The sequence below is a fragment of the Phoxinus phoxinus genome (genome assembly GCF_949152265.1).
Source record: "Phoxinus phoxinus genome assembly, chromosome: 11".
NCBI classification, from domain to species: Eukaryota; Metazoa; Chordata; class Actinopteri; order Cypriniformes; family Leuciscidae; genus Phoxinus; species Phoxinus phoxinus.
Window position 1 is genome coordinate 19,346,913 of NC_136886.1, and position 24,475 is coordinate 19,371,387.

General features: G+C 37.9%; 1 protein-coding gene across 4 annotated transcripts; it reads left to right on the forward strand.

Moving 5' to 3' along the window:
• Nucleotides 1-24,186, forward strand: brdt (bromodomain, testis-specific). 4 transcript variants are annotated; one of them, XM_079627726.1, is made up of 21 exons: nt 6-141; nt 2,476-2,772; nt 2,917-3,054; nt 3,157-3,298; nt 3,424-3,548; nt 6,273-6,638; nt 6,731-6,859; nt 7,008-7,211; nt 9,378-9,556; nt 9,696-9,970; nt 10,487-10,579; nt 11,331-11,459; nt 12,786-12,847; nt 13,014-13,176; nt 13,397-13,738; nt 14,033-14,121; nt 20,560-20,671; nt 20,766-20,833; nt 20,923-21,116; nt 21,386-21,584; nt 23,422-24,186. In XM_079627726.1, the coding sequence occupies exons 2-21, from the start codon at nt 2,575-2,577 to the stop codon at nt 23,488-23,490; spliced, it is 3,276 nt and encodes a 1,091-aa protein (XP_079483852.1). In that variant the 5' UTR covers nt 6-141; nt 2,476-2,574; the 3' UTR covers nt 23,491-24,186. The 4 variants fall into 4 exon arrangements, with proteins under 4 accessions (XP_079483854.1, XP_079483852.1, XP_079483851.1 ...); XM_079627725.1 differs by lacking the exon at nt 6-141 and adding an exon at nt 239-759; XM_079627728.1 differs by lacking the exon at nt 13,397-13,738 and having other exon boundaries at nt 1-141.
• The last annotated feature ends 289 nt before the right edge of the window (nt 24,187-24,475 follow it).

The following is a 24,475-nucleotide window of genomic DNA, read 5'->3' on the forward strand; positions in this document are numbered from 1 at the left end:
GTTCGCCTCCCCTCAGCATTGCTCAGTGCTCTTGCTCTATCATATCATAGTTCTCTTTGAGAGATTTTCATGCTGCAGAGATGACCGATGTCCGACAGTCGCCAGAAGCTGACAACCAAAGCTACGGAAAAGAGCCACAATGTAACCATTTAACAGACATTAAAAGGGGAATTGAGTTATAGCAATCGACAGAATGTTCTAGAATGGTCATGTGATGTCCGGAGACCAGTTATGTCGCACTTTAAAAAAAAAAAATCTGACGTACGTGTCTGTTTCTTACAGGAGTTCGTTCGTCGTCGTAAAAATAAACGTGATCAACTGTAAAACAGCGTTTCGGAGTTATTTCGGGTATAAAACAGAGTGAGGTTTCCGTGGGATACATTTTAAAGGAATATTTTCTCGGTGTTAGAGGCGCGAGGGGGAAGAAGAGAGCACGTGAGGGGTCTTGTCCAATGGGATTGGGCGCTTTCAGCAGGAGGGTATAAATACCAGGCGGTTGCCGTGAGAGACATCCGCCATTGATGACTAACCTTTCAAAGAAACAGAGTTATTGCAAATATATATTATGTTAATTTGTTCTGTTGGCGTTGAAAACTAAGCTCAAAAATCTTTCAGTCGTTTTCTAAGAGGGTTTTTCGGGCGCAACGCATCAACAAGATTCTTCGATTGGTGAAGTTTTCCAGCAGAGCTCCTCCTGCACTGCAGCGTCTGTCTCAGTTCGGCAGTTTAAACTTTCTTTGTTGTGCCCGAGACGGAAAGGTAAAATTTTGGGTCCAAGTTGAACTAGCTTCATTTAGCTTGCGGAATGGTTAGGGGAGGGACTGTTAACTGAGCTCAATGTCAGCATCTGACGGGGCGGGGTAATGTGTGGCTAGCCGTGCTAAAGCTAGCCAGGCGCCATTTTGTAGCTCGAGGCTTGATAACTCTGTTAGCGGGAAGTTAATGTAAACCTGTGTCTTAATTACCTAAATTGTGTTATATGCTTGTATAAGTTCCTAATACTTACAATTTAAGCAGATGCGACACGTATGTGGCATTCGTATTGAGCCGGAAGTTGGTATTGCGTCATCCATAAGAAGGTCATCGGGTTTATGTAACGCATGTCCCTGGATTGAAGGAACAAACAACATTTTGCATATAAACACCACACTGCATATTTCACTCTGAGTATAGGGAGCTGTTCAATATTATATTGCTGGACAATTTTGTTAACATACGAAGTCTCTTTCTGGCCTGAATAACGTTAGATGAATGTTATTCTCTTTGTGTGCAGTCTAAAATTTGTCCAATTTGCATGCTCTTGACCACAATAAACATACAAATTGTCACAACGTCGTTACATTTGTATAGACAAATTGTAAAATTTGTTAGAAAATAATCACGAAACAATTATTTTCCTTCCAATGGACAACCTTTCCTTCTCTTCTTCTCTCCCCACCAGAAACATAAATACTCCCTTCCCAATCATAAGCAAACCAATGTGAATCTAAATGTTTTTATATAGCTTACAAAAAAATAAATAAAATGGCATTTAACTTTTTTTTTTCAAATTGTTTTTCTTGTATAAATAAATTTGTAAGTCCTTAGGTTTCATGTACAATGATTTTTTCCCCCTTTTTCTTTTATCTAAATAAAGTACACATAATGATCAATGTTACTTGTAAATGTTTTTGAGTATGAGCAAACAAAATATTATTTTACTGAGCGGGACGATGGCCTTTTAGTTTGGGGGTAAGTGTGATGAATCATTACCTCTGCAGTTGAGCTGAATAAAGCTTGCTCAGAGACTATTAAAATAATCTAACTTTTAAGCACACGTTTTTCACTATATCTAAAGGTGTTTTCATTTATCGTTTTATTAATGGGTAACTTAAGTCTTGAAGAGCATTTTAAGTTGGTAAGTGAAGTGAAAATTAATTTGGGATACATATCTAGTACTACTTGCTTTTTGTTCTATTTGCCTTGGATTTTTTTTTTTTTTTTTTTTTGCAGTAATATACATTTTTGAGTTTTATTTTTTTGTATAAATGTCACATTAGCTAAACAGCACTGGTATATATTTTTAATGTGCTGGATAATCTTGTGGGAGAAAAAATAGTCAGCATGTTCAAACTTTGATTTACTGCATTTTAACTGTCAGGTTTCTATACGGATATGTTTTATTTATTTTAAAAGTTATTTTGGGTGGAGTAAGACTGATCTTGTACTTCAACTTGTAAAGATGACTTGATGTCTAGTGGAGCTAAAAGGCAGTGTAATATTTGTTTATTAGGCAATAGAGGGCAGTGCATACCGCAGCAAACCTGCAATAGTCCCGAGCACTGGACTTCAGTGCATTAACTAGACAATTTCAAAGCTATTACATTGACTTTTATACATGTGTGATTTAAATAGGCTTGTTCTGATTTGCCTAGAGATAATAAACAGCAGTGCAGAATTCCATGAGTATGTTGACACTGCTCTCCCTGTTTACAGTGGCACTGACAGTGGATGTGTAATGCTCGCTGAGCTGCCTAGGCGTAGCTGCGAAAACCCTTTCCATACTGGTCACCGCTCCCTGGATCAGTTCTGGCGATGTCTGCTGCGAAACCCCCACAGAATTTCACCATGAATGGGAACCCCCCTCCCCCCCAGTTCAAGAACCCCAAAAAGCCTGGACGCCTCACCAATCAGTTGCAGTATCTAGAAAAAGTGGTGATTAAGTCCCTGTGGAGACACCACTTCTCATGGCCTTTCAGACAGCCTGTGGATGCAGTCAGACTCAATTTGCCAGTAAGTCTCGCGGTGCTCTTTTTTCCCCCTTCTTTTCTACTTTTACTACAAAATTTTATTTATTTATAGCTATTTTACTGATTACAGTTTGTATGTACTAATCTTTAGTAACATGCTTTAAAATGGTATTTATATTTAATTTAGGATTATTATGCAATCATCAAGAAGCCAATGGACTTGACTACCATTAGAAAGCGTCTTGAGAACAATTACTACTGGAAAGCTATGGAGTGTGTAGATGACTTCAACACCATGTTCACAAACTGTTACGTGTACAATCGGGTGAGGACCTTGGTCTTGTTCTGTGTAAAAAAAAAAAAGTAAGTTAAAGATTTGATTTTCGACATTTGGTCTCAGACATGTTGTGTATGTGTGTGGTTCCAGCCAGGAGATGATATTGTTAAGATGGCTCAAGACATTGAGAAGTATTTTTTGGAGAAGGTGGCACAGATGCCTCAAGATGAGTTTGAGATCTCTGCTCTGACAACTAAAGCTCCTCTAAAAGGAGGAAGGAAGTCTACGACAGGTATTCTCACCCTATGATTTTTCTATTTAAATAGATTGATGCCAAATTACTATACGTTTCAGGTTTTTGCATTGTGTTTGGCAGTTGACAGTGGAAACTAAATGTACCTTTGCATGTTTCTGCAGGGTTAAAGATGAGGCCGCAGTCTCCTGTGTCTGAGGTTGTTTTCCAGCAAACAGTGACTGTCATTCCTCCAGATGCTCTACACACAATTCCCTCTGCTCCTTTGTCTGCACAACTAACAGCCAAAGTCAGTTCCACACCACCTGCACTTTTACCATGTCATGTCTTAGTATCATTTTGGTCCTTACCAAGTGAACTCCTAGAACTCAAGACATTGTTACTTTGTAAGCCTCTTAAAGGATTAGTTCACTTTTAAAATTAAAATTCTGTCATCATATACTCACCCTTAAGTTGTTTCAAACCTGTATGAATTTCTTTCCTCTGCTGAACACAAAGGAAGATATTTAGAAGAATGTCGGTAACCAGACAGTTTTTGGTTCCCAATGACTGCCATAGTATATTTTTTTCCTACTATGGCAGTCATTGGGAACCAAAAACTGTCTGGTTACCGACATTCTTCTTAATATCTTCCTTTGTGTTCAGCAGAGGAAAGAAATTCATACAGGTTTGAAACAACTTAAGAGTGAGTATATGATGACAGAATTTTCACTTTAAAAGTGAACTAATCCTTTAATTTCAGTGATTTGATCAGAATATCATATTACTTCCTGAATTTCACAAAAATGTATGATATAATGCAAAGAATTAAGAATATTTGGTCTTATTGGGTGTGTTTTATGCAAATTACCAACCTTGGGCATTAGGGATGTCACGGTGAAGACATTTTCAGACCGGTAAATAAACTTGACAGCACTGCCATTTCCGATAACAACGGGTGGGGGAGGATGCTTTTTACTTTCGCTTTAGAATTCATGATCACATGGTCTCTGTGCATAGGGAGCAGCTTTACTGGCTATACGATTTACAAGATAAAATGTAAACAATAAGATATTTGTCAATGATTGCTCAGGATCTGTTGTCCACCAAATCATCCGCCATCCTCTTTTGAGTCATCTCCCCTTGATCTTGTCACATAAGTTAAATCTGACTCCTGCTGCACTGTGCAGCTTGTGCTGTTTTGAGCAGAGCCGTTTAAAATTGTAGCATCCATTGTCCAACTGAAGTAAATTGTTTTTATTTCTATAAATAAAGCAAAACAACAGTCACTTTAATCTGTGTATGGCCGAACTCCGTGTAACACAGACTACCACAGGAAGCCTATTGGGCATGCGGTTTCTCAGTTAGAATACTCCCAATCATCAAAGGTGTCATGATGCTTTTTAATGTTTGTCTTTTCTTTTAATGTGCAATGTATCTGTTTGCGCATGTACAAGGTCTGCAATTACAAAGCTCATAGTCTCCCACAAAGGGATTAATTTGATCTAAAAAAAAACCTGCTCCAAGCCTAAAACTTAACTTAGTCAGATTTCACTTATGTGACAAGATCAAGGGGAGATGTCTCAAAAAAGGATGGCGTAGGATTTGGTGGACAACAGATCCTGAGCAATCATTGACAAATATCTATATTAGGAGAAAATATTTGAGCATTAGTTGTTTTAACTAGGGATGGCGAAAACTAAAAAAATTCTTGACCGACCACCGAGCCTCATTAGCCGGTTGAAACCGGTTAACCGATTAGTTTAAAATATGCTACGCTATTTGAAATAACAACCATTTCGAGCCGCGCCTGCAATTTCGCAACTCTGTCGCATCTTCTCTGCTGCTCTGCCTCCCGCTCACACACACACCCACCGGCGCAGCCCTTCCACTCACGTCACTTTTTTAAAATCCCCAACAGCGCGAAAGTCCCGCAAACCCGGCGCCGATGAGCTTGTATGTAATCGGTGGACAAATGGCTCCTTAGTTTCGGAATGGTTTGGGTACAAGGTGATCGCGTTGAAAATAAAGGCGTTTTTCTAGCGTTAGAAGCTCATTTGAAACATTGCCGCGGCTCATTTAAGAAAATGACAGCTCCGAACCGAAGAGACGCCGCTTTAGCTTGAGGTGGTGCTAACAATAATAAAGAAAGATGATGATCATCACCTTATCTGTTACCACTGAAATGTAGATGTAATGTATTTTCATATTTAAGCACTGTATCACACAAGTTGCAATTTACATCTGTGTCATTCTGTTTGGTGAAATGGTCCCAGACACTACTTTTCTTTGCACGCTTCCTCCTGTCGTCTGCCCTGGCTCTAACCTCGAGTGTGTTAGCCTGTAGCCTTTACTGTTTACAAACCTTGTGAGCGCGTGAACCCAAACGCTGTGACCTCGCGCCAAATGTTTTTATTGGTTTAAGTACAAACGGGCGAGTTATGAAAAATTGAGTGAGAGGGATTTGTTCACTTCACACAAAAAGATCTTGGAATGTGACGGCTAACTGTAGTAGCGTTTAGTCCACTGTCTATAATAAACTAATTTAGAGATTTTTTTTTTTTTTAACCGACTATCAACAACTTTGATTGGTTAATGTTGATACGGTCAACCATCGGTCAAACAGTCATCGGTTAACATCCCTAGTTTTAACTGTAATCCACATCTATCTAAATTAAAGGATTAGTTCACTTTTAAAATGAGAATTCTGTCATCATATACTCACCCTTAAGTTGTTTCAAACCTGTATGAATTTCTTTCCTCTGCTGAACACAAAGGAAGATTTTTAGAAGAATGTCAGTAACCAGACAGTTTTTGGTTCCCATTGACTTCCATAGTATATATTTTTCCTACTATGGAAGTCAATGGGAACCAAAAACTGTCTGGTTACTGACATTCTTCTAAATATCTTCCTTTGTGTTCAGCAGAGGAAAGAAATTCATACAGGTTTGAAACAACTTAAGGGTGAGTATATGATGACAGAATTTTCACTTTAAAAGTGAACTAATCCTTTAATGGTCTCATTTTCTTTCAGTTGAAAAATGGCGTGAAAAGAAAAGCGGACACTACGACCCCTACTGCCTCTTCCATCACCAGCTGTGAGTCATCCCCTTGTGTAACTGAACCAAAAGTCCTAAAGTTATTCTCCAGGCGAGGCAGTGGCCGACCCATCAAACCTCCCTGTAAAGACCTTCCTGAATCACCACCACAGCATCAAGTGGGCAGAAGGACCAAACTCTCTGAGAGACTCAAATACTGCTGTGTCATCCTAAAAGAGATGTTTGCCAAAAAGCATTCCGCTTATGCCTGGCCCTTTTATAAGCCTGTGGATGCTAAGTCACTGGGCCTTGATGATTATCATGAAATCATTCACCAACCCATGGATATGAGTACCATAAAAGTGAGTACCACTATTGTGTTAATATAACTGGAACATCTTTGCTCACTATTATTGTGCTATGTAATTGGCTTCTCTTTTTTTTTTTTTTACAGAAAAAGATAGAAACCCGTGAGTACATGGATGCATTGCAATTTGCTGCAGATATGCGGCTCATGTTCTCAAACTGCTACAAATACAATCCACCAGGCCATGAGGTTGTGGGAATGGCAAGGAAACTCCAGGTGTGTCTTTTGGTGGTTTGATCGTTCTTCAAAACCATTGCTTGTCTTATCTTCCTGTTTCCTTTTAGAAATGCAATATCTGCATATTGTTCTCAGGAAATTTTTCCTCACAGGCTTAATGTTGGTCTTTTTTCTTTTTTCTTTTCAGGATGTTTTTGAGTTTCGCTTCTCTAAGATTCCTGCCGAGCCGAGGAATGCAGCTCCAACCTCGAGTCAGAACAGAGTAAAGAAGGAGAGACCACACAGTCCGTCCAGCTCTGAGAGCAGTGACAGCGAATCATCGTCTCCATCAGAAAACTCCTCAGAGGATGAAGAGGAGAGAGCGCAGAGGCTCGTCAACCTGGAGGAACAGGTGAGACATGCATGTAGACATTTGAGTCCTTTCATGCATACATTTGCTGTTCCAAAACCGTTCATCATTGGCACACTCCCGATGTGACGACTCTTGCAAAAGGTTTGTATCAACATTAAGCTGCCTCCAACAAATTCTATGTTGAATGCATCCTTGGTAGCAAAAGCCATTCCAGATGTTCTTCGCCAAGAAGCGAAAGAGGTGTTTATGAATATGCTTATACTGTACACTCTAAACTGATAAGTCTTCACAAATAAGTATCCGGAATTACAGGATACATTTTTACTTGTGTAGAGGAGTGGACAATGTGGCAAAAAAAATATCATAAATTGTTTTTGTTTTTTTCATGCAGGATCACGATCCACAATCTTTTATTTATTTATTTTAGTTTTTTTAAAGGTGGTTTGCACCTATAAGGATTAAATTAAGCAACGTTCAGAGCTAATCAAGGATTTGTTGATCTGGGTTTTATGTTAAATCCACTGTTGCACCACTTAATTTTAAACAAAGATTAACAAATCAGGGAATATAATTCTAAACTGGGATTTTCTCCGCCATGATGGATTCGCCATTGTAATTAAATCCATTTCCTTCTTTATTGACCACCAGAAAGTCTATCTCTCTCTGACACAAGTAGCTTTTGCCGACAAAGGAAATAAACTTCTAAAATGTCAGCTGCCTTATAAACCGCTACGTAGAGAGACCATTAGAATAAAGGGCTGATCAAGCAGGCAATGAAAACATTGTGGCAGCGTGTACAGATTTCATAAGCCTGGAAATATATTTATAGTATCAATTAATGGAGTAATATGGCAGCATAACTTATGACAAAACAACCGAGGTAAGAAAAAAAACTGGCATGATTTGCTGAGTGTCTATCTTCCCTCTTGACAGCGGCACCCTGTCCATTTGATCGCTGCCACGCGTTTAGGGCGCTCACCTCATCATCACCGCTGCTGTTAAATGCTAAATATATACCTCTCTTCTTTTCTTTGTCCGACACCGAGGTGCACAGAGATGAGAGACGGATCCGCATCCCAGACTCAATAGCAAGCATAAGCTTTTATGTAAAGCTAAAATTTATCCTTACAAGTGAACAAAATATAGAAGAAAAAACAATGATAGACTATTTAGGCAAAAGTAGGGCTGGGTCAAAATCTTATTTCACTTGATATTTTATCTTTGTTATTAAAAATAAGATCAAAGATACAAATAATAAGTAAAATACAAGATACAAATGAAACAAACCGTGCTTTACTTTTTTTCAGCTGCTGTAGATCTATTTAATAGTAGCATTCAAGCAAGAAATTAAGAGAAAAAAAGCAAATGTAAAAATGAAACTTCATAGACGTGTATGCAGTTTTACTGCATAAACGGTCTAAATTATGATCAAAATAGAGCATCACTTTTTGAAAGTAACTACTGTATCGATTAAATTGTTACACCACAACTGGGGTGCAACTGAGACCTGTCTCTGTAGGCAAGGGCGTGGTGAGCTGGTACCACAACATCCAATAGGAAAATTCAACTGCAGTAGCCACCGTTCAACCTGAAGAGGGCAGCACTCAGACGTTTTTACACCATATATTGTAGAATTAAAACACTTTATCTTTTCTTTTTGCTGATCCGTAAAATTATCCAATCCTTGACTCAAAAACCGTAATATGATACGAAGCGTAAGTTTTATGATCCATTGCAGAACAGTGTGCGAGTAACGTCATTTGAGGGTATAACTGGCAGGTTAAACGCATGCAATTAATAAACTTTTGTGATGGCAAAGAACTGCAGCTGATAGAATGTGCCCTGAAGAGAGACTGTTAGTATCATGCTACAGAAGCAGATCGTGAAGACATTGTTCACAATCTAAAATCGTGATGTCGTGCACATACACCCCTTCTGTGCATTATGCTTATTACAGTTTTGTGCGGTTAGCTTAGCTATTGTGCTGTTAATGTCAAACACGGTTGAAATTTAGTATTCGTATAGAATTTAGAAAGTTATATAGAAACTTATATGCCAATGTGAGCATTCAAAATTAGTCAGTTATGAAGTTTCATGATGGTTTGGATGCATTTGTACTGTAGGCAGTGAGAGGTAGGTTGCAGGGTTTTGAACTATAGATTGGGCAAATTTATTCTTTATGCCATTTCGGTTTTTACTCTCCAGCTGAAAGCAGTACGAGAGCAGCTGCAGTTACTGACCCAAACACCTCTCTTGAAGCCAAAGAAAAGGGAAAAGTCCAAGAAGAAAAGGAAGAAAGAGAGAGAGTCCAGTAAGCGAAAAGGTGAAGAAACGAAGAAATCTGCAAAAATACAGAAAAGGTCAAACAGCAGCAAGTCATCTGGGTAAGAATATGTTTTATTTTTGTGTGTTAGTGCGCATATCTTTCCTGGCTGTCTCCACACTAAAAATAATGTATGGCATTAAAAAAATGTTTTACTCATTTTCTCAGAGAAATCAAAATTATGTAAACTCTGTTCTCAGGCGGAAGGAGAGTAAAGCATGTGACTCCGAAGAAGAGATGAACACAGTACCCATGTCTTATGAGGAGAAACGGCAACTGAGTCTAGACATTAACAAGCTTCCTGGGGACAAGCTTGGCAAAATAGTGAACATCATCAAGGCTCGAGAACCCCTGCTCAGGGACACTGACCCTGAGGAGATTGAGATCGACTTTGAGACTCTTAAACCTTCAACTCTTCGAGCTCTTGAGTGCTACGTTGTTACTTGCCTTCGGAAGAAACCGAAAGAAACAGACAGTGAGTAATATTCAGTCATTATAATTAACAGCTTTAATATGCTGGCACATATTTTATGGAAATCTATGTAAATGAAATTATGTGAGTAGTAGTACTAAAAGCCTGTTATGACTAAACGCATGCAAATGTAAAATATGCGTTCTGAGGAATACAAAAAAAAAAAGTAATCATTATAAGAAAACAAACCCAGAAATCTTTGTTGAACCGTTTTGGCCTCCATGTATTCTGAATTTGCACAACGAGGGCTATTTTTCTGTACAAAACGGGCACTTACTCTAGATAATTTCTATTTATTTATTGGTTTATTTTCCTTCTCATTATTTGAAAAGACAAGGTTACAACCCTGTAACCCTGTTTTACAATTTTGTAGAGCAGCAGTGCCTTATGCTCTTCATTTCTAATTTGGTTGTACATAAAAAAACACACTGTAAAACAGACTTCAAGAAATACAAATTTATTTGTGTAAAGTGAAAAAGTGTAGCTTAAATTTATTGGGTAATCTATTTACATTTGTAGAAACGAAGTCACAAAAGAAGTCTAAAATCAAGGAAATGGATAAAGAGCTGCAACACACAACTGGAGAACCAAACTCCAATAAAAAGGCCAAAAGTGAGTATATTTATTTTAAAATATATATATATATATATATATATAGCTCTGGAAAAAATTAAGAGACCACTGCAAAATTCTCAGTTTACTATATATATATATGTGTGTGTATTTATGTATGTGTGTGTGTTTTTGGGTAAAATTTTATCATTTTAGTTTTATTTTATAAACTACTGACAACATTTCTCCCAAATTCCAAAGAAAAATATTGTCATTTAGAGCTTTTATTTGCAGAAAACGACAACTGGTCAAAATAACTGGTCAGGTGTTGTCAGACCTTATTTGTTCTTATTTGTAATCTGGGGGTGCTTCAGCAAGGCTGCGATCGGGCAGATTTGTCTTTGTGAAGACGCATAAAAGCTGTGATTGAAAATCAGGGTTATTCCACCAAATATTGATTTCTGAACCCTTCCTAAATTAAAACATTAGTATTGTGTCGTTTGAAAATGAATATGAACTTTTTTTCTTTCCATTATTCGAGGTCTGACAACACTGCATCTTTTTTGTTATTTTGACCAGTTGTCAGTTTCTGCAAATAAATGCTCTAAATTACAATATTTAGATTTGGGAGAAAAAACTAAAATTTTCATTTTACCCAAACACATATCTATAAATAATAAACCCAGATAAACTGATAATTTTGCAGTGGTCTCTTAATTTTTTCCAGAGCTGTATATATGTATTTATTTTTTAATAAAAATTTAATTGTATAAATGCAAATATAAACATGTATTTTTCTTTCTCTGTGCAGTTGAAGCGGAAGGTGAGTTTAGAGACACGAGCCGTCCGTCTCGTCTGAGTGAAAGCAGCAGCAGCTCGTCCAGCTCTGACAGCAGTAGTAGTGACTCTAGCTCCTCTGATAGCTGTGACTCTGATTCAGGTTAGCTGCTTCACACCTACCCACCAACCCTTTTATTCACTCACTGTCTCTCAGGCCAGTCTGTGCCCCCCGCTATCTATCTGGCCACTGATGCAGAAAACAAACCAAAAATTGTAAAGCTTACTTGGACATCCCTATTGTTATAAACTCTTCAATTTATTTCACTACTGGACAACAAAGTACATGAAACGTTTTTTTTTTTTTCCTACTCAATTAAAAAAAATTGGTGTTTGTTCCTTTTTTCACTACTTGTCCCATCTCTTTTTTTCTTTTTTTTTCATAAAATTGTGCACTTTTGGCTCCAAATAATGATAAAATTATTAGTCACGTAAGGGGTCCCTCACTCTTTCAGTTGTTTTTTATTTGGGTGCTATTATTTATTTGTTGTTTTCCTGTGTTTGATGTTTTGTTCTTGTTTTCATCACAATCACTTATTTATGTTGGTGCTGTAGTTTAAGATCGAGACCAGTTGGATCTTAGTGTGGCATTTTCCTGAAGTTGATTTAGCATTTAGGTTAAAAACACTTAGAAGAAAGGCCAGTTTTCAATTCAGACCTTCATCAAACATAGCTGAGGGCACAGTAGTTTGTGCCATGCTATTGTCCCGGCTAAGAGGTACAGCTGGTCTGTTTTAAACTGCTGCACTCATTCATTATTATGTGATTCCATTGCGTTGTAATTTCACCTTTTGTACTTGTGTGATAGGTTATGCAGAGATGTATATGTAATGATAATCTACAATAGATTGTAAAAGCATACGTCAATATGTTGTATGTGAGGTACTTGGATTGTAAACTATAGTTGGAACATGAATCTAGGACCAAAACGAGCTTGTCATAAGCAACCACTTGTCTTGTTTTAAATCTATTGCATATTTTGTAGATGTGTGCATTTTATTTACCTAAACGGGTATAAAGCTTTCCCATTGAGCTTGGTGTTCGACACCCAGAGATTTAAATAAAACGCATTTTTCTAGACAACTGTTGTATATTAAGATTAGTGTTGTGATTTCTTCCCCTTTTGTCATTTCACATTTTTATTCCACTTTTGCTCCCGCCACAAAACACTTCTCACACTTTGTGCACATTTCACTTGAAAATAGCCAAATTTCAACCACTTGAAATTAAACTTGTTGATTATCATTTGTATTTATTATTATTTCAGTGATTGACACTTATAGCACTTAATATGCATAGTTTATTTTTTATTAGTGGAGCTCAGACAAACTGGGTAAATCAGCAGAAATGCCCATGGGATGGGGTTGGCCTTTCCCTCAGCCACGACTGAAGTGAAATGACCTCAGTGTGCATTGTGCGTGTCTTACAGAAAAGAAAGCTAAGAGGAAGCAAAGCAAAGCCCCTGGTCATGCCAACAAAAATAAAAACAAGGTAAAAAAAATAAAACACACAAGCCAACAAAGAGTCCACAACCATTATTAAATGGCCTACTCCCACTCATTTAATCTTTGATGATGGCACATGGAGCATTTCACTTCATGTAGGGCCAGATTTTTCCTGTGTGAAATATTGCCCCATTGTCCCCCTCCCCAAACAGGCAATGCGGCAGGCCGTTGCTGAGGTAAAGGACTCTTTTTCTGCCTCAGTCGTGACGTGCCAGTCTCGCCTAGCGTCACTAGTCTCAGAGGCAGACTCCAAAGACCTGCTTGCGTCACAGCAAGCTAATCATCCTGCCGAGGACACCATCACAGCATTCCCAGGTTTGGCTCAGTGCCTTTGTTCACACTTCAGTTCATGTTAATGTGTTTTCTGTGGCCACACTGCACAAAAAGAATGAAATGACCTCCAAAAATGAAAACGGTTTCTTTTTTTTTAATGCCTCGTCTAAATCTAAAACTGCATTTGGAGACCAGATTGATATCTGCAACTGTGATTTATCAGTTTAACACCTTTCTGTCCATCCCTCTGCTTCCACAACAGCGTTACACAGCCGGCTGCCACCTCAGCCATCCAGACCTAGTGGCAAAGCTGCCCCGCTACCTCGTAAAACCTGCACTGCCCACATACCGCTCAGCCCACCTCCCGACCAGGCTCTCAGCCCTTTACGCAACATTTCCGCCACCTCCCCCTGTAAAGACAACACATCCACCCCACCCAAAGTTTCCCACGTTTACATCACCCCACACCCACCCGCCACACTCCTTCCAGACCCATTGTTCCCCTGTAGTCCCACGCTCAGTCCCCTTGACCCGCAGGTATCTCAGGTTGGCCCCCCATCACCTTCTGCTGCAGAGAAGCCTCCACATAAGTCTGAGCAGGAAGGTAAGAGGTCGCTTGATGTGTCGACTCGACCCCGCCGATCGCCGTCCCTCACTCTCTCTTCCCTCGCTCTGTTAACAATGTACATCTGCAACTTTCCCCTTCCATTGTAGGTTAGCATTGTATGTTCGTCTTTAACTGGTGGTTTGTCGCCGAGTCTTGTCATCGATTTAGTTTTTCTCTCCCAAGCTGCATGTCATTGCTGTCTCCGCTTGAATGTACGTATAAAACAGGATACCATTCAAGGTAAACTCTCATCTCTCTCTCTCGGTTTATCTCTCCTTCTCAATCTTGCAGACATCCTTCCTCTTCTGTCACCACTGACCTCACCTCCTGCAGCCATGCCTGTCACAGGATCCCAGCCTACCTCCAGCTCTCTGTTCGAGGTAATTCTCTTTCTGCTGAACATATCCATATGGAGAGACACTATTTTGTACAGTTTCTCATTCATTTAGTTAAATTAGGTTATTGTCATTAAAGGAAAAGGGTCTTTAAAATATAGTGGTTTGTTGCAGACACTTTCTTAAAGGTACGCTACACAACCTTTGATGGTAATTATGTAAATTGGGATTTGTCTCAAGCCCTACAGCTTGAATTATGACTTGTGGCGTATTTGGTTACCAGCAAACATTTTATCAGAGTAAAAGTTATCAAGTCAAAACTTGTTCCTTTCTATAAGGACATGAGGAAAATGAGTACATTTATTTTCAGCAGTTAACTGCCCTCCACTGTTTTGACTTCTTGAAAACTGTTTCAATAAATAACATAAAGGCAACACTGACATTCAATAAAATGATAGATGTATATCTTACCTGTTGAGCGAGATAAAGGCCATTTCTGGCTCAGTTTTAAATCCTTGTTGTCGGCACCTCTAAAAAAACGGAGTTGTGCTGTGTCTGTGTTTTCCTTGGCAGCCATTCTGCTAAACATTGCTTGGCAAAAGAATTATGTTATCAATATTTTTAGTGTGTTGTTGTTGCTGCGATGCGTTCATTTTATGAAACTTTGGCAGTTATGTATCAGTTTAATAACAGCAATAAGTCCTCTAAAGCCGTGGTTTACAGCGTTCAGAATACTTTGCGCTGTACCTAACAACGCCTCTTAGCTGTTCAATTCACTGTAAACCAAATCTTTTTGGGGCTTATAGCTATAACTATGTCACTACCTAATATGTGACCAAGATGTGTCAGGCTTTTGGTAATATAATGTTGTTTTCAAGCTAGCTGACATTTATAGGGCCCATGAGGAGTGGCTGACTGTAACATTTTTACATGGTTTGATGAAGGGAACGGACTAGACAGGTGACGGTAATAGAAGAAATCGAAAAGGTCATCTGCAATTGTATGATTATTCAAAGTAATTGGTGTAGCTGAGAAAAGAAGCGGTCAAAGCATTGTTCCTTGTATCCCACAGTCAACGGCGGAGACTTTAAAGACTGAGGCTTTGTTTCTGATAATGGTTAAAATGTAGGGCTGTAACGATACAGCAAACCCACGATTCGGTTCGTATCCCGATTTCTGACCCACGATTTGATACAAACCGCGATTCTTGTGAGGAGGGAGGATTTTAAAAGCCAAATAAATAAATAAATAGCTAAAGCTATAACTCTGTTTTCTTGTAACAAAATACTTTTGAAAAACAAACAGAACTATACTCCATTGTGGAGATGATTCGAGCTCGAGCATGTTAAAAATTATTCTGAGGTAACCGAGGCTTACTGTCTGTGCTGTAAACCACTAATAATATATTGCCTATTCCGCATGACCCGCATCTCAAGCGCAGGAATAACGCTTGCCACAAAGTGAACGCGCCTATATAGAGAAATGCACACTTCCTACGAATTAGCCTAAGCCGCCATTTCTTTATGTTTTGAATTAACGTTAAATCAAGTAAAAGTATTTCAAGCTTTCTAAGTTTCGATTCGAGGTGAGCTCCAGTTCACGCGCGTGCCGGTGCCACACACACACACATACAAGCAAACACCGCGCGCTTTGCTCACTTGCTCTAGTGTTTGCTTGTGTGTGTGCTCGCTCGCGCGTGTGTGCGTGTGGGGAGAGGTGCGATTTTTGAATAATAATCAAATGATACCCAGCAATCTTCGAATATTATTTTTGCTTGAAATTCCCATACCTAATATGTAAAAGACCCCGTCACAGCCCTAGGATCTATTCTGGACGAGAAAGATAAGTCTGGGAAGGGGTGTGTCGATCGCGATCTGCCTTCTCATACCGCTACACAGGTTCGTGGATCTGAGTGTCGCGATTTCGGTTTAATATCGTAAATCGTTACAGCCCTATTAAAATGACTTGAAAAATTGTCAAGAGCTAATGAAAATCTGCTGCCTGCCCAGATGTTAATAAAAAGAGTAAGTCCAGTCTTACTGCTTTTGGAGGGTTGCATAGGAATTCGTTAAGTTGTTGTTTCAACTTAACGGTCTTCTGTTAACTACTTTTTAACTTTTTTCTATTTTACCTTTTGTTATATAAAGCTGTCTGTCTAGTGTTTTTAAAAATGAAGTTTTATTTAGTCTTGTTTATCTTTCTGATTCCCCTTAATAGTGGGGTTGTCCATTTACAGTCAGAAAATGAGTCCATCCAAATGGAGTTCCCTTATGTAGTCTCAAGGCCTGAAATCTTTTCCACGGTCCAATTTAAATCACAGGGGCCAAGTCATTCATTTATGTTTGTTTATAAGGCTACAAATCTACTCCACGTTCACTGCCTCTCCATTTTGAAGGATTGGTTTATTGTCTCTGCAGACTCACTTCCTGCTTTTTTTATATCATTAAATTCTAGATCTGGGACTTTCTGCTGCAAATCAGCTAAGTCCAGACTCCTTGTTATTATTTTATTACTAATCTCTGGAAATGTTCAGCCTAATCCTGGCCCTGATAGCCTTACGATATGTGATACACCTGAAGATTTTAAATCAAGGTCTGGCCTGGGTATTATTCATCTCAATGTTCGGAGTTTAATGTCCAAACTGGATATGGTCAATTTATGGGTCAAGTCAACTGATGCTGACATTGTTGTTTTATCTGAAACCTGGCTGACTAAATCTGTCCTTGATAAAGATATTGGCATCGATGGTTATAATGTGTATCGTTCAGATCGCCCAAAAAGAGGGGGAGGTGTTGCTATTTATATCAAATGCAAATTTAATTCTAGTTTAGTGCTCTCAAAATCGGTGTGTAAACAATTTGAGTTTTTGGCCTTGAACCTTGAAGTCTCAAAAGACCACCAAACCAGGTTGGTTGGTTGTTATAGAACTCCGTCTGCGTCAAATGACTCTTCATCTACATTATCAAATTTGTTAAGTCAAGTTATTTGTAATGACACTATTGTTGTTGGTGATTTGAACTGGGACTGGCTAAGGCCGATATCGGATGCTTTTAAAGAGCAGTGTGACAGTTTAAATTTGACTCAATTAATTAACACTCCTACTCGGCCAAATCCTAAATGTCCGGAGAAATCATCACTCATTGATTTAATCCTGACCAATGTCCCTTTTAAGTACTCTGCAATAGGTGTTTTTGCTAATGATGTGAGTGATCACTGTGTGATTGCTGCTGTTAGAGATACTAAGGTGCCCAAGTCTGCACCTCGTATTGTTGAAAGGCGAAATATGAAAATGTTTGTTGAGCAGGGTTTTTTATATGATTTATTTTATTTTGACTGGAGTAGAATTGCCTTGATTGATGATGTGGAATTAGCCCTGACTTTTTTTCAAAACAGTTTTCTTGATATTCTGAACAGACATGCACCTATTCGTAAATTTAGAATTAAGGGTCGGGACAATCCCTGGTTTACTCCTGAGATTTCTAATTTGCTCCACGAAAGAAATGTAGCCTGGGCAAAAGCAAGGAGTTCGGATACTGATGCTGACTGGGTTGTGTTCAGACGGTTGCGAAACAGATTCACTTCACTTTTCAGAAAAGCTAAAGCTGAATTTTATTTATCTGAAACCACAGAGAATCTAAATAACCCCAAAAAATTCTGGAAAACTATTAAGTCATTATCTTCATCAACTAAACCAACAGGCTTTCCATTGTCTCTAGTTAAGAATGGTGCATCTATATCTGACAAAGTAGAAATGTTAAATTGTTTTAATGAGCATTTCATATCATCTGGATTTTTGTTTAATTCTGTTGCCCCTATAGTGTCAGAGTCTTTAAATGACACCTTTATTACTGCCGACAAAACTTTCAGTTTTAGCTCCTTCTCTGTTGCTGATGTTCATAAAGCCCTGAAACAATTGAATCCTCGAAAACCTGCGGGCCCTGATCACTTAGAACCTTTCTTTTTGAAATTGGCTGCAGATATACTAGCTGAACCTCTGACTCATCTTTTTAATCTTTCACTGGTCACGAACAAAATTCCCAAGGTATGGAAGTCTGCTTATGTTTTACCACTTTTGAAAGGAGGTGACCCTACTTTGCCAAATAATTACAGACCCATTTCCAAACTTTCAGCTTTGGCCAAAGTGTTGGAATCTTTGGTTGGTGAACAAGTGAAAGATTATTTAAATGCTCAATCAGTTTTATCTAAGCATCAATCTGGTTTTAGGAAAAAACACAGCACTACCACTGCTGCTATAAAAGTAATTAATGATATAGTCAAAGCGCTTGATGATAAGAAACACTGTGTGTCTATGTTCATTGATTTGTCCAAAGCATTTGACACTGTTGACCATAGTATACTAGTTCAGAGACTGATCAGTATAGGTATGTCTCAGCACTCTGTGGGCTGGTTTATCAACTACCTCGCTGATAGGACTCAAGCTACACAAGTTGATGGCCTAACGTCAAAATATGTATCAATCTGTAAAGGGGTCCCGCAGGGCTCCATTCTTGGGCCACTTTTATTTACTATTTATATAAACTGTCTTGGGGAAAATGTCCAACATGCATCTTTCCATTTTTATGCAGATGATACAGTCATTTATTGTTGTGCAGCTACCATTAGGAAGGCCTATGAATGCTTGCAAACTGCTTTTGATAGAGTGCAAGCACAGCTTTATCATTTAAAGCTTGTGCTTAATGCAGAGAAGACCAAAGTAATGGTCTTTTCAAACTCAAGGAAAAATGAGTTGGATCTAAATATTGTTACTTATCAGGGTAAAACAATTGAGGTAGTTTCATCTTATAAATATTTAGGATTTTTAATTGATGATCATCTTTCTTTTAAGCTTCATATACAGAATTTAGTGAAAAAGTTGAAATTGAAGCTAGGTTTTTTCTTTAGGAACAAATCTTGTTTTACTTATTCTGCCAGAAAAAGGATAGTCGAGGCCACATTTCTCTCAATGATTGACTATGGTGATCTGTTGTATATGAATGCCCCATCAAAGTGTCTTCAGATGTTGGATGCTGTGTTTCATGGAGCTTTAAGGTTTATTTCAAATTGCAGACCCCTCACTCATCACTGTACACTTTACTCCACAGTGAATTTGCCCTCTCTGTCAAATCGCCGGCTTACTCACCTTTATATTTTTATTTATAAGGGCATCATAGGCAGACTACCATGCTACATATCCGAATTTCTTTCTTTTACACAGAGTACTTATGGTTTACGGTCCCAGAAAATTCTCTCATTGAATGTACCTCAAGCCCGGACAGAGTTTTTCAAAAAGGCTTTCATGTTTTTTGGACCTTCGACTTGGAATGACCTACAGAAAACACTTAAACTACAGTGTCTAGTTTCATTGAATGATTTTAAACGTTATGTTAAATCTATAGAACATGAGTCCATCCACATGTGCAAATGTTTTAAGTAATGGCACTTTTATTTTGAAATGTACTTGAGTAGTCTTTGCCCTTTTTGTGTTTGTTTTGTGATTGTGTGATCTAATTTGTTCTGCTATCTTGGCCAGGTCTCTCTTGAAAAAGAGATTCTATATCTCAATGAGACTAACCTGGTTAAATAAAGGTTAAATAAAATAAAAAAATAAATTCTGACTACATTCAAAGCCTGTAGAATATTTGTTTGACTGTTGTGCAACAGTGGTAGCTCAAATAATGGTGCAGCGCTGTCTATCTTTTTATCTATTTCTGATATACCTACCAATAAATATGACCTAACAATAAAAAATGTGGTTGATCACTGTGTCAGTTAGGAGGAGTCCACCTGTCTAAATGGGCGGTGCTTATCCAGAGCCCTATATTAGCATCCACGCCAATGGACGCTCAAGCTTTTTTGGGTCAGGTTTATTCTGATTACCGGTATCTGTAATTGTTATTAACAGCGTGTTTTTTTTATTATTCTAAATGTGATTCCAGCGATATCATTACTCTGTTGTTATCGTTATCCACTTTGTTTGTAACGTAAGAGTGGGTGCGGCCATTTGTAACTTGAATGTGCGAGGCTTCCGGTGGCATACGCTTTCAGTTATATTTAGCTGTAAAAAAAATTTTTATATATATATATGCTGCTTGTAATTGCAAACTGGTAATTCTTGTATTATATTCAATTTTGTGAACTGTTACACCCCTAATTTGGATGTATTGTCATAATTATAAACACACTGGTTTGTAGCAAATAGTTTTACCATTTACTACATTTTGTTATTCTTCTAGATATTTGTCTGTAGCCGCTAATATAATCTTACACATACACTGTTGCAAATTAAGGTGCATAGCTGTGGTTTGGCCTTCTCTATTCTCATTAGAACAATCTGGTTAAGATTCGTCACCATTTCTGGGTTCAAACGCTGATCAGATCCCAAAAGAAAACAACAAACAGTGCTAATATACACTCATGGTATGCTGCGGTTCTACTGAAAAATCATGTTCAACCACAAATGACTTTTTGTCTTTCTCTCTGCAGCAATGTACATTGTTGTCACCTCTGCACGAGAGTCCGTTAACAAATGTGAGGGATGAGCAGAGCAGCCCTGAGACACTGGAAGAGCCCTCTGTTCAGCTGCACAAAATGCACGGTCAGCATTTCCTCTGCCGTTTTCCTCCGGAGTCCTTTCTCTTTTCCTTTTTCTCAATGGTTTCTTGAAAATGAGTTATTGTCACATTTTCTAGGAGCGAAACACGATTCCAGTGAACTATGCAAGTCTATTCAAGATGCCAAATCCTCCCTGCCTAAAAAGGTACAGATGCTTTACATGGGTACCAAGCTAAATATGCACTCAATCTTCAGTTCTCTCTGATAACCTGGACCTATTCATATGCGTTCAAGGATATTGTCCTAAAGCATGCCGACTCCTGGACAAGCCTGGGTAAGATGGCTACTCAAACTCCTTGCCCCATCAAATCATCAAAGGAAAGTTTCCAGCAGTTTCGCAAAGTTGCCATTGAAAAAGAGGAACGAGAGAGAGCTCGAAAACTGCAGCTGGAGGCTGGTCGAGAGAAGAGCGGCACAGACAAAAGCAGGTATTAACAGAATCTTAGTTTTCAGGCAACACAGTGTATAAAGTTGTGTTATGTAAATTTCAATCTCTGCCTGGCTGGCTGGAGACATGATTCCAGCTGACCACAGCTTCCCATGGCTCTGTTTCAAAACCTAGCGAGTTTGCGTAATATGCATTCAAAATTTAATTTCTATTATTAATTTACACTCGTATCCCCATAGCCCACATTTGATTATTGTACGACTGTTCTCACTGAACTAGCTGACAATGTGGCCTTTTAATGATTTCTAGTCTGACGCAGCAGCTCCAAAAGACTAAGCTAGACTGCCAGCCCTCAAAGCCAGAAGTGGAGTCAGCAGAGCTGCCTCTGATGGCAGCCATCTTGGATCCCCCCAAAGCGCCTGAGCCCTGCTCTCTTCCGCAGAGCTCTGTAGACAGAGAACGAGAGAAGGCCCGCAGGAGAGAGCAGGAACGCCGCAGAAGAGAGGCCGTAAGTACTTCACACACTAAGTATTTATATATTCAATTCAAAATGTTAAAATATTTAAACTATTTGAAAATATTTAATCCAAATAGTGATTCAAATATTTTATGAATCAAAGAATTGTCCTTTATTGTTTGTTTTGATTATTAATGTTATGTTTTTTTATTAGTATTATTTATAATAATAATAATGTTATGTTTAACTCCGAAAAGCCATTCAGTGACCATGAACATGTTAGTCAGCTACAAAAATAAACTCTAGAGAGGAGCATTTTGCAAAATGTATGCACCTTATTACATATATATATTTTGACTGTTTTTCAATATTTAATATTTTTGAATAAATCTGTCCAGTTTTTATGACAGCCACCATTTAAAGTCCCCCTGTGGTGAAAAAAAAGTGGTTAATGTTGTTTATTTGTCTATGTGGTGTTTTTAATGCTTTAAGACAAACCATGTGTGAATTCATAAGTCAAGACCATTGCTGAGTATGTTTTTCTTAAAACTGCAGTGAACCAAAGACAGTCTCAAAAATGTGGTTTGAATTCACTGGTGTTTCTGACGTCACAAACTTGTAACCAATCAAACCAAATCTCTGAGCTGGTGTAAGTGAGTGGAGGAGGGGTTAATTTGCATATTCATAGAACCGCATAATACTAAATGAGGCAAGGGTGTAGCGTTACATTCAAGCTATTTTAAGAATTTTGTAATTTTGGTGATCAGAGGAGTTTTAAGAGATACAATTATTGACTACAGGGGGACTTTAAATGTTTATTTTTAAAAAAAAAACTAATTGGAGTGGAAACATTATTATGTCATTCTAAAGTTAGTAACTTATTATTATGAAAAAAATTGTGTTTGTATACAAATCGTTCAATATTATTATGTAGTACCAACTGACTCCCTGTATAGTTTACAGTATTAGTTGAGAATTGTTTTTCTCCTTTAGAAGATTTGACATGTACTGTAGCTTATAAAAGCTTCGCGTCGGGGTCCTCATCACCCTGTCGGGGTTTATTCTGAGATCACAACCGGCTGGATGTACATTATCCCGCTTATTACACGGCTACTTGTACAAGGATCAGTATTTCTTGTCTAATTATTTACTTGAGTTGAAATGTTTTATTAGGTCTTTAAACGTAAAGCTTCCGCGGAGAGAGCAGTTGCAGCGCGGCAAGTTCAAACTAGACGGACATTTAAGAGATACGGTTTACAGTCATACAGCTTATTACACAGCATTTCACCACATAAATAATTATGGAGATAAGAGAGAGATACTGATTTCAGATTAAACTTTTAAAATAGTACCTGTTTGTATCTTATAATAATATTGCCAAAATCCCATTATAACTGCATTATGATTATTGGTATTATTAATTACAACAAACAACGCTTAATTATATTAAGTAATATAGTTTACAATAAGGTTCATTAGTAAATGTTAGTTAATAAAAATACAGCGGTTCATGTTAATTCACAGTGCATTAACTAATGCTAACAAATACAACCTTTGATTTTAATAACGTATAGTAAATGTTGAAATGAATATGAACTAATATTAATAAATGCTGAAAAAGTATTGTTCATTCTTAGTTTGACTAAGTTAGTTAACTAATTAACCTTTTTGTAATATATCTTCAGGGATTTTATTTGTTTTCTTAACCAGATTATTATTCATAACTATTTAAAAACATTGTTGCTGTTGTTATTACTATATGATTAAAAGTCGTTTATCACTATGATTAATAATGAATGTTATGCAGTAACAGAAATGGTTATTAACAATATGTTTTATGATGACGTTTTATTGACACATACTTATCTTTTTAATGTTCTTTCTCTAGATGTCAGGAGTCATTGACATGACCATGCAGAGTGACATAATGGCCACCTTTGAGAAGAACTTGGACTGAGATATAAACAAATAAAACATGTGCTTGTTTGTGTTGCGCTTCTGTTCAGTGAACAGTGCAGGCCGTCTTTTCCCTTCATACTTGCTCCATGAGTCCTGGTGACTGAAACGGGTCTTGGTGTTTTGACAGGCAAAAAATACTGCAATACAGCTGCATCACTTGACATTTGTACTAAATTAGCTCTTGTAAAAATAAGAATACAGTAGTGGACAGTGTACAATGTTGTAAGACCAATATTTGCACCATTAACAGTGTTGTGTATATTTTTTGAGGTTTTTTTTTTTTTTTAAATATTTCGATAAGTTTGATGCTTGGATCCAGAAATGCCTGCACTGAAACGCTGCTGATTGTCTGAGGCAGTTTTGAAAGAGAAACACGTCTTGACGTTTCACAACAGTTTTTGTTATGCTGTATTTTTGTTTATAAAGAAGAATGTTTACTTCTATTGATTATTATTGCCATCTGAATCTTTGACACATTCCATCACCCCTTCTGCTGTATGAATATTGCATAGCTGGTCGTCTTGCGCTAGCTGTTGTCAGAACTGTAAAGGATATTCCTGTGCTGGGCCCCGTCCTGTTTATCCTATAGCTAGTATTTCATATATTTGACTTAATGCAGCAATTTAAACAGAAAATGTGCTGGCTGCGTTCAACTTGTCCTGTTTAAGTTTTATATATATATATATAAAAATATTTCTGTAGTGTCAGAAATGTAATGTAAGCATGTGTGTATAAATATTTAGCGTTTTTTTACTGGGGGACAATTTTTTTTATTATTATTTCAGGTGTCTATCTTAGACGAATCAGACTTATTTAGAGGAGTTATTGCACTTCCTGTATTTCTATTTGTATCCACTTGGAAGTGCAGTGCCATATGTTTCTCTCTTGAAGATGATAGGCAGTTCTCTGTGCCTAAAGTTAGTGGGTTCTCCAGAGCCATGTTGATTCCGATGTGTGATCTGGTGATTGTAACTGCACTGAAA

Excerpts from the sequence above, each read along its gene's own strand:
- brdt (XM_079627726.1), top strand. The coding sequence starts at position 2,575 with ATGTCTGCTGCGAAACCCCCACAGAATTTCACCATGAATGGGAACCCC. Across the intron at positions 11,460-12,785 it reads TAGCTGTGACTCTGATTCAG|AAAAGAAAGCTAAGAGGAAG; the intron begins GTTAGCTGCTTC and ends CGTGTCTTACAG. Across the intron at positions 13,739-14,032 it reads ACATAAGTCTGAGCAGGAAG|ACATCCTTCCTCTTCTGTCA; the intron begins GTAAGAGGTCGC and ends TCAATCTTGCAG.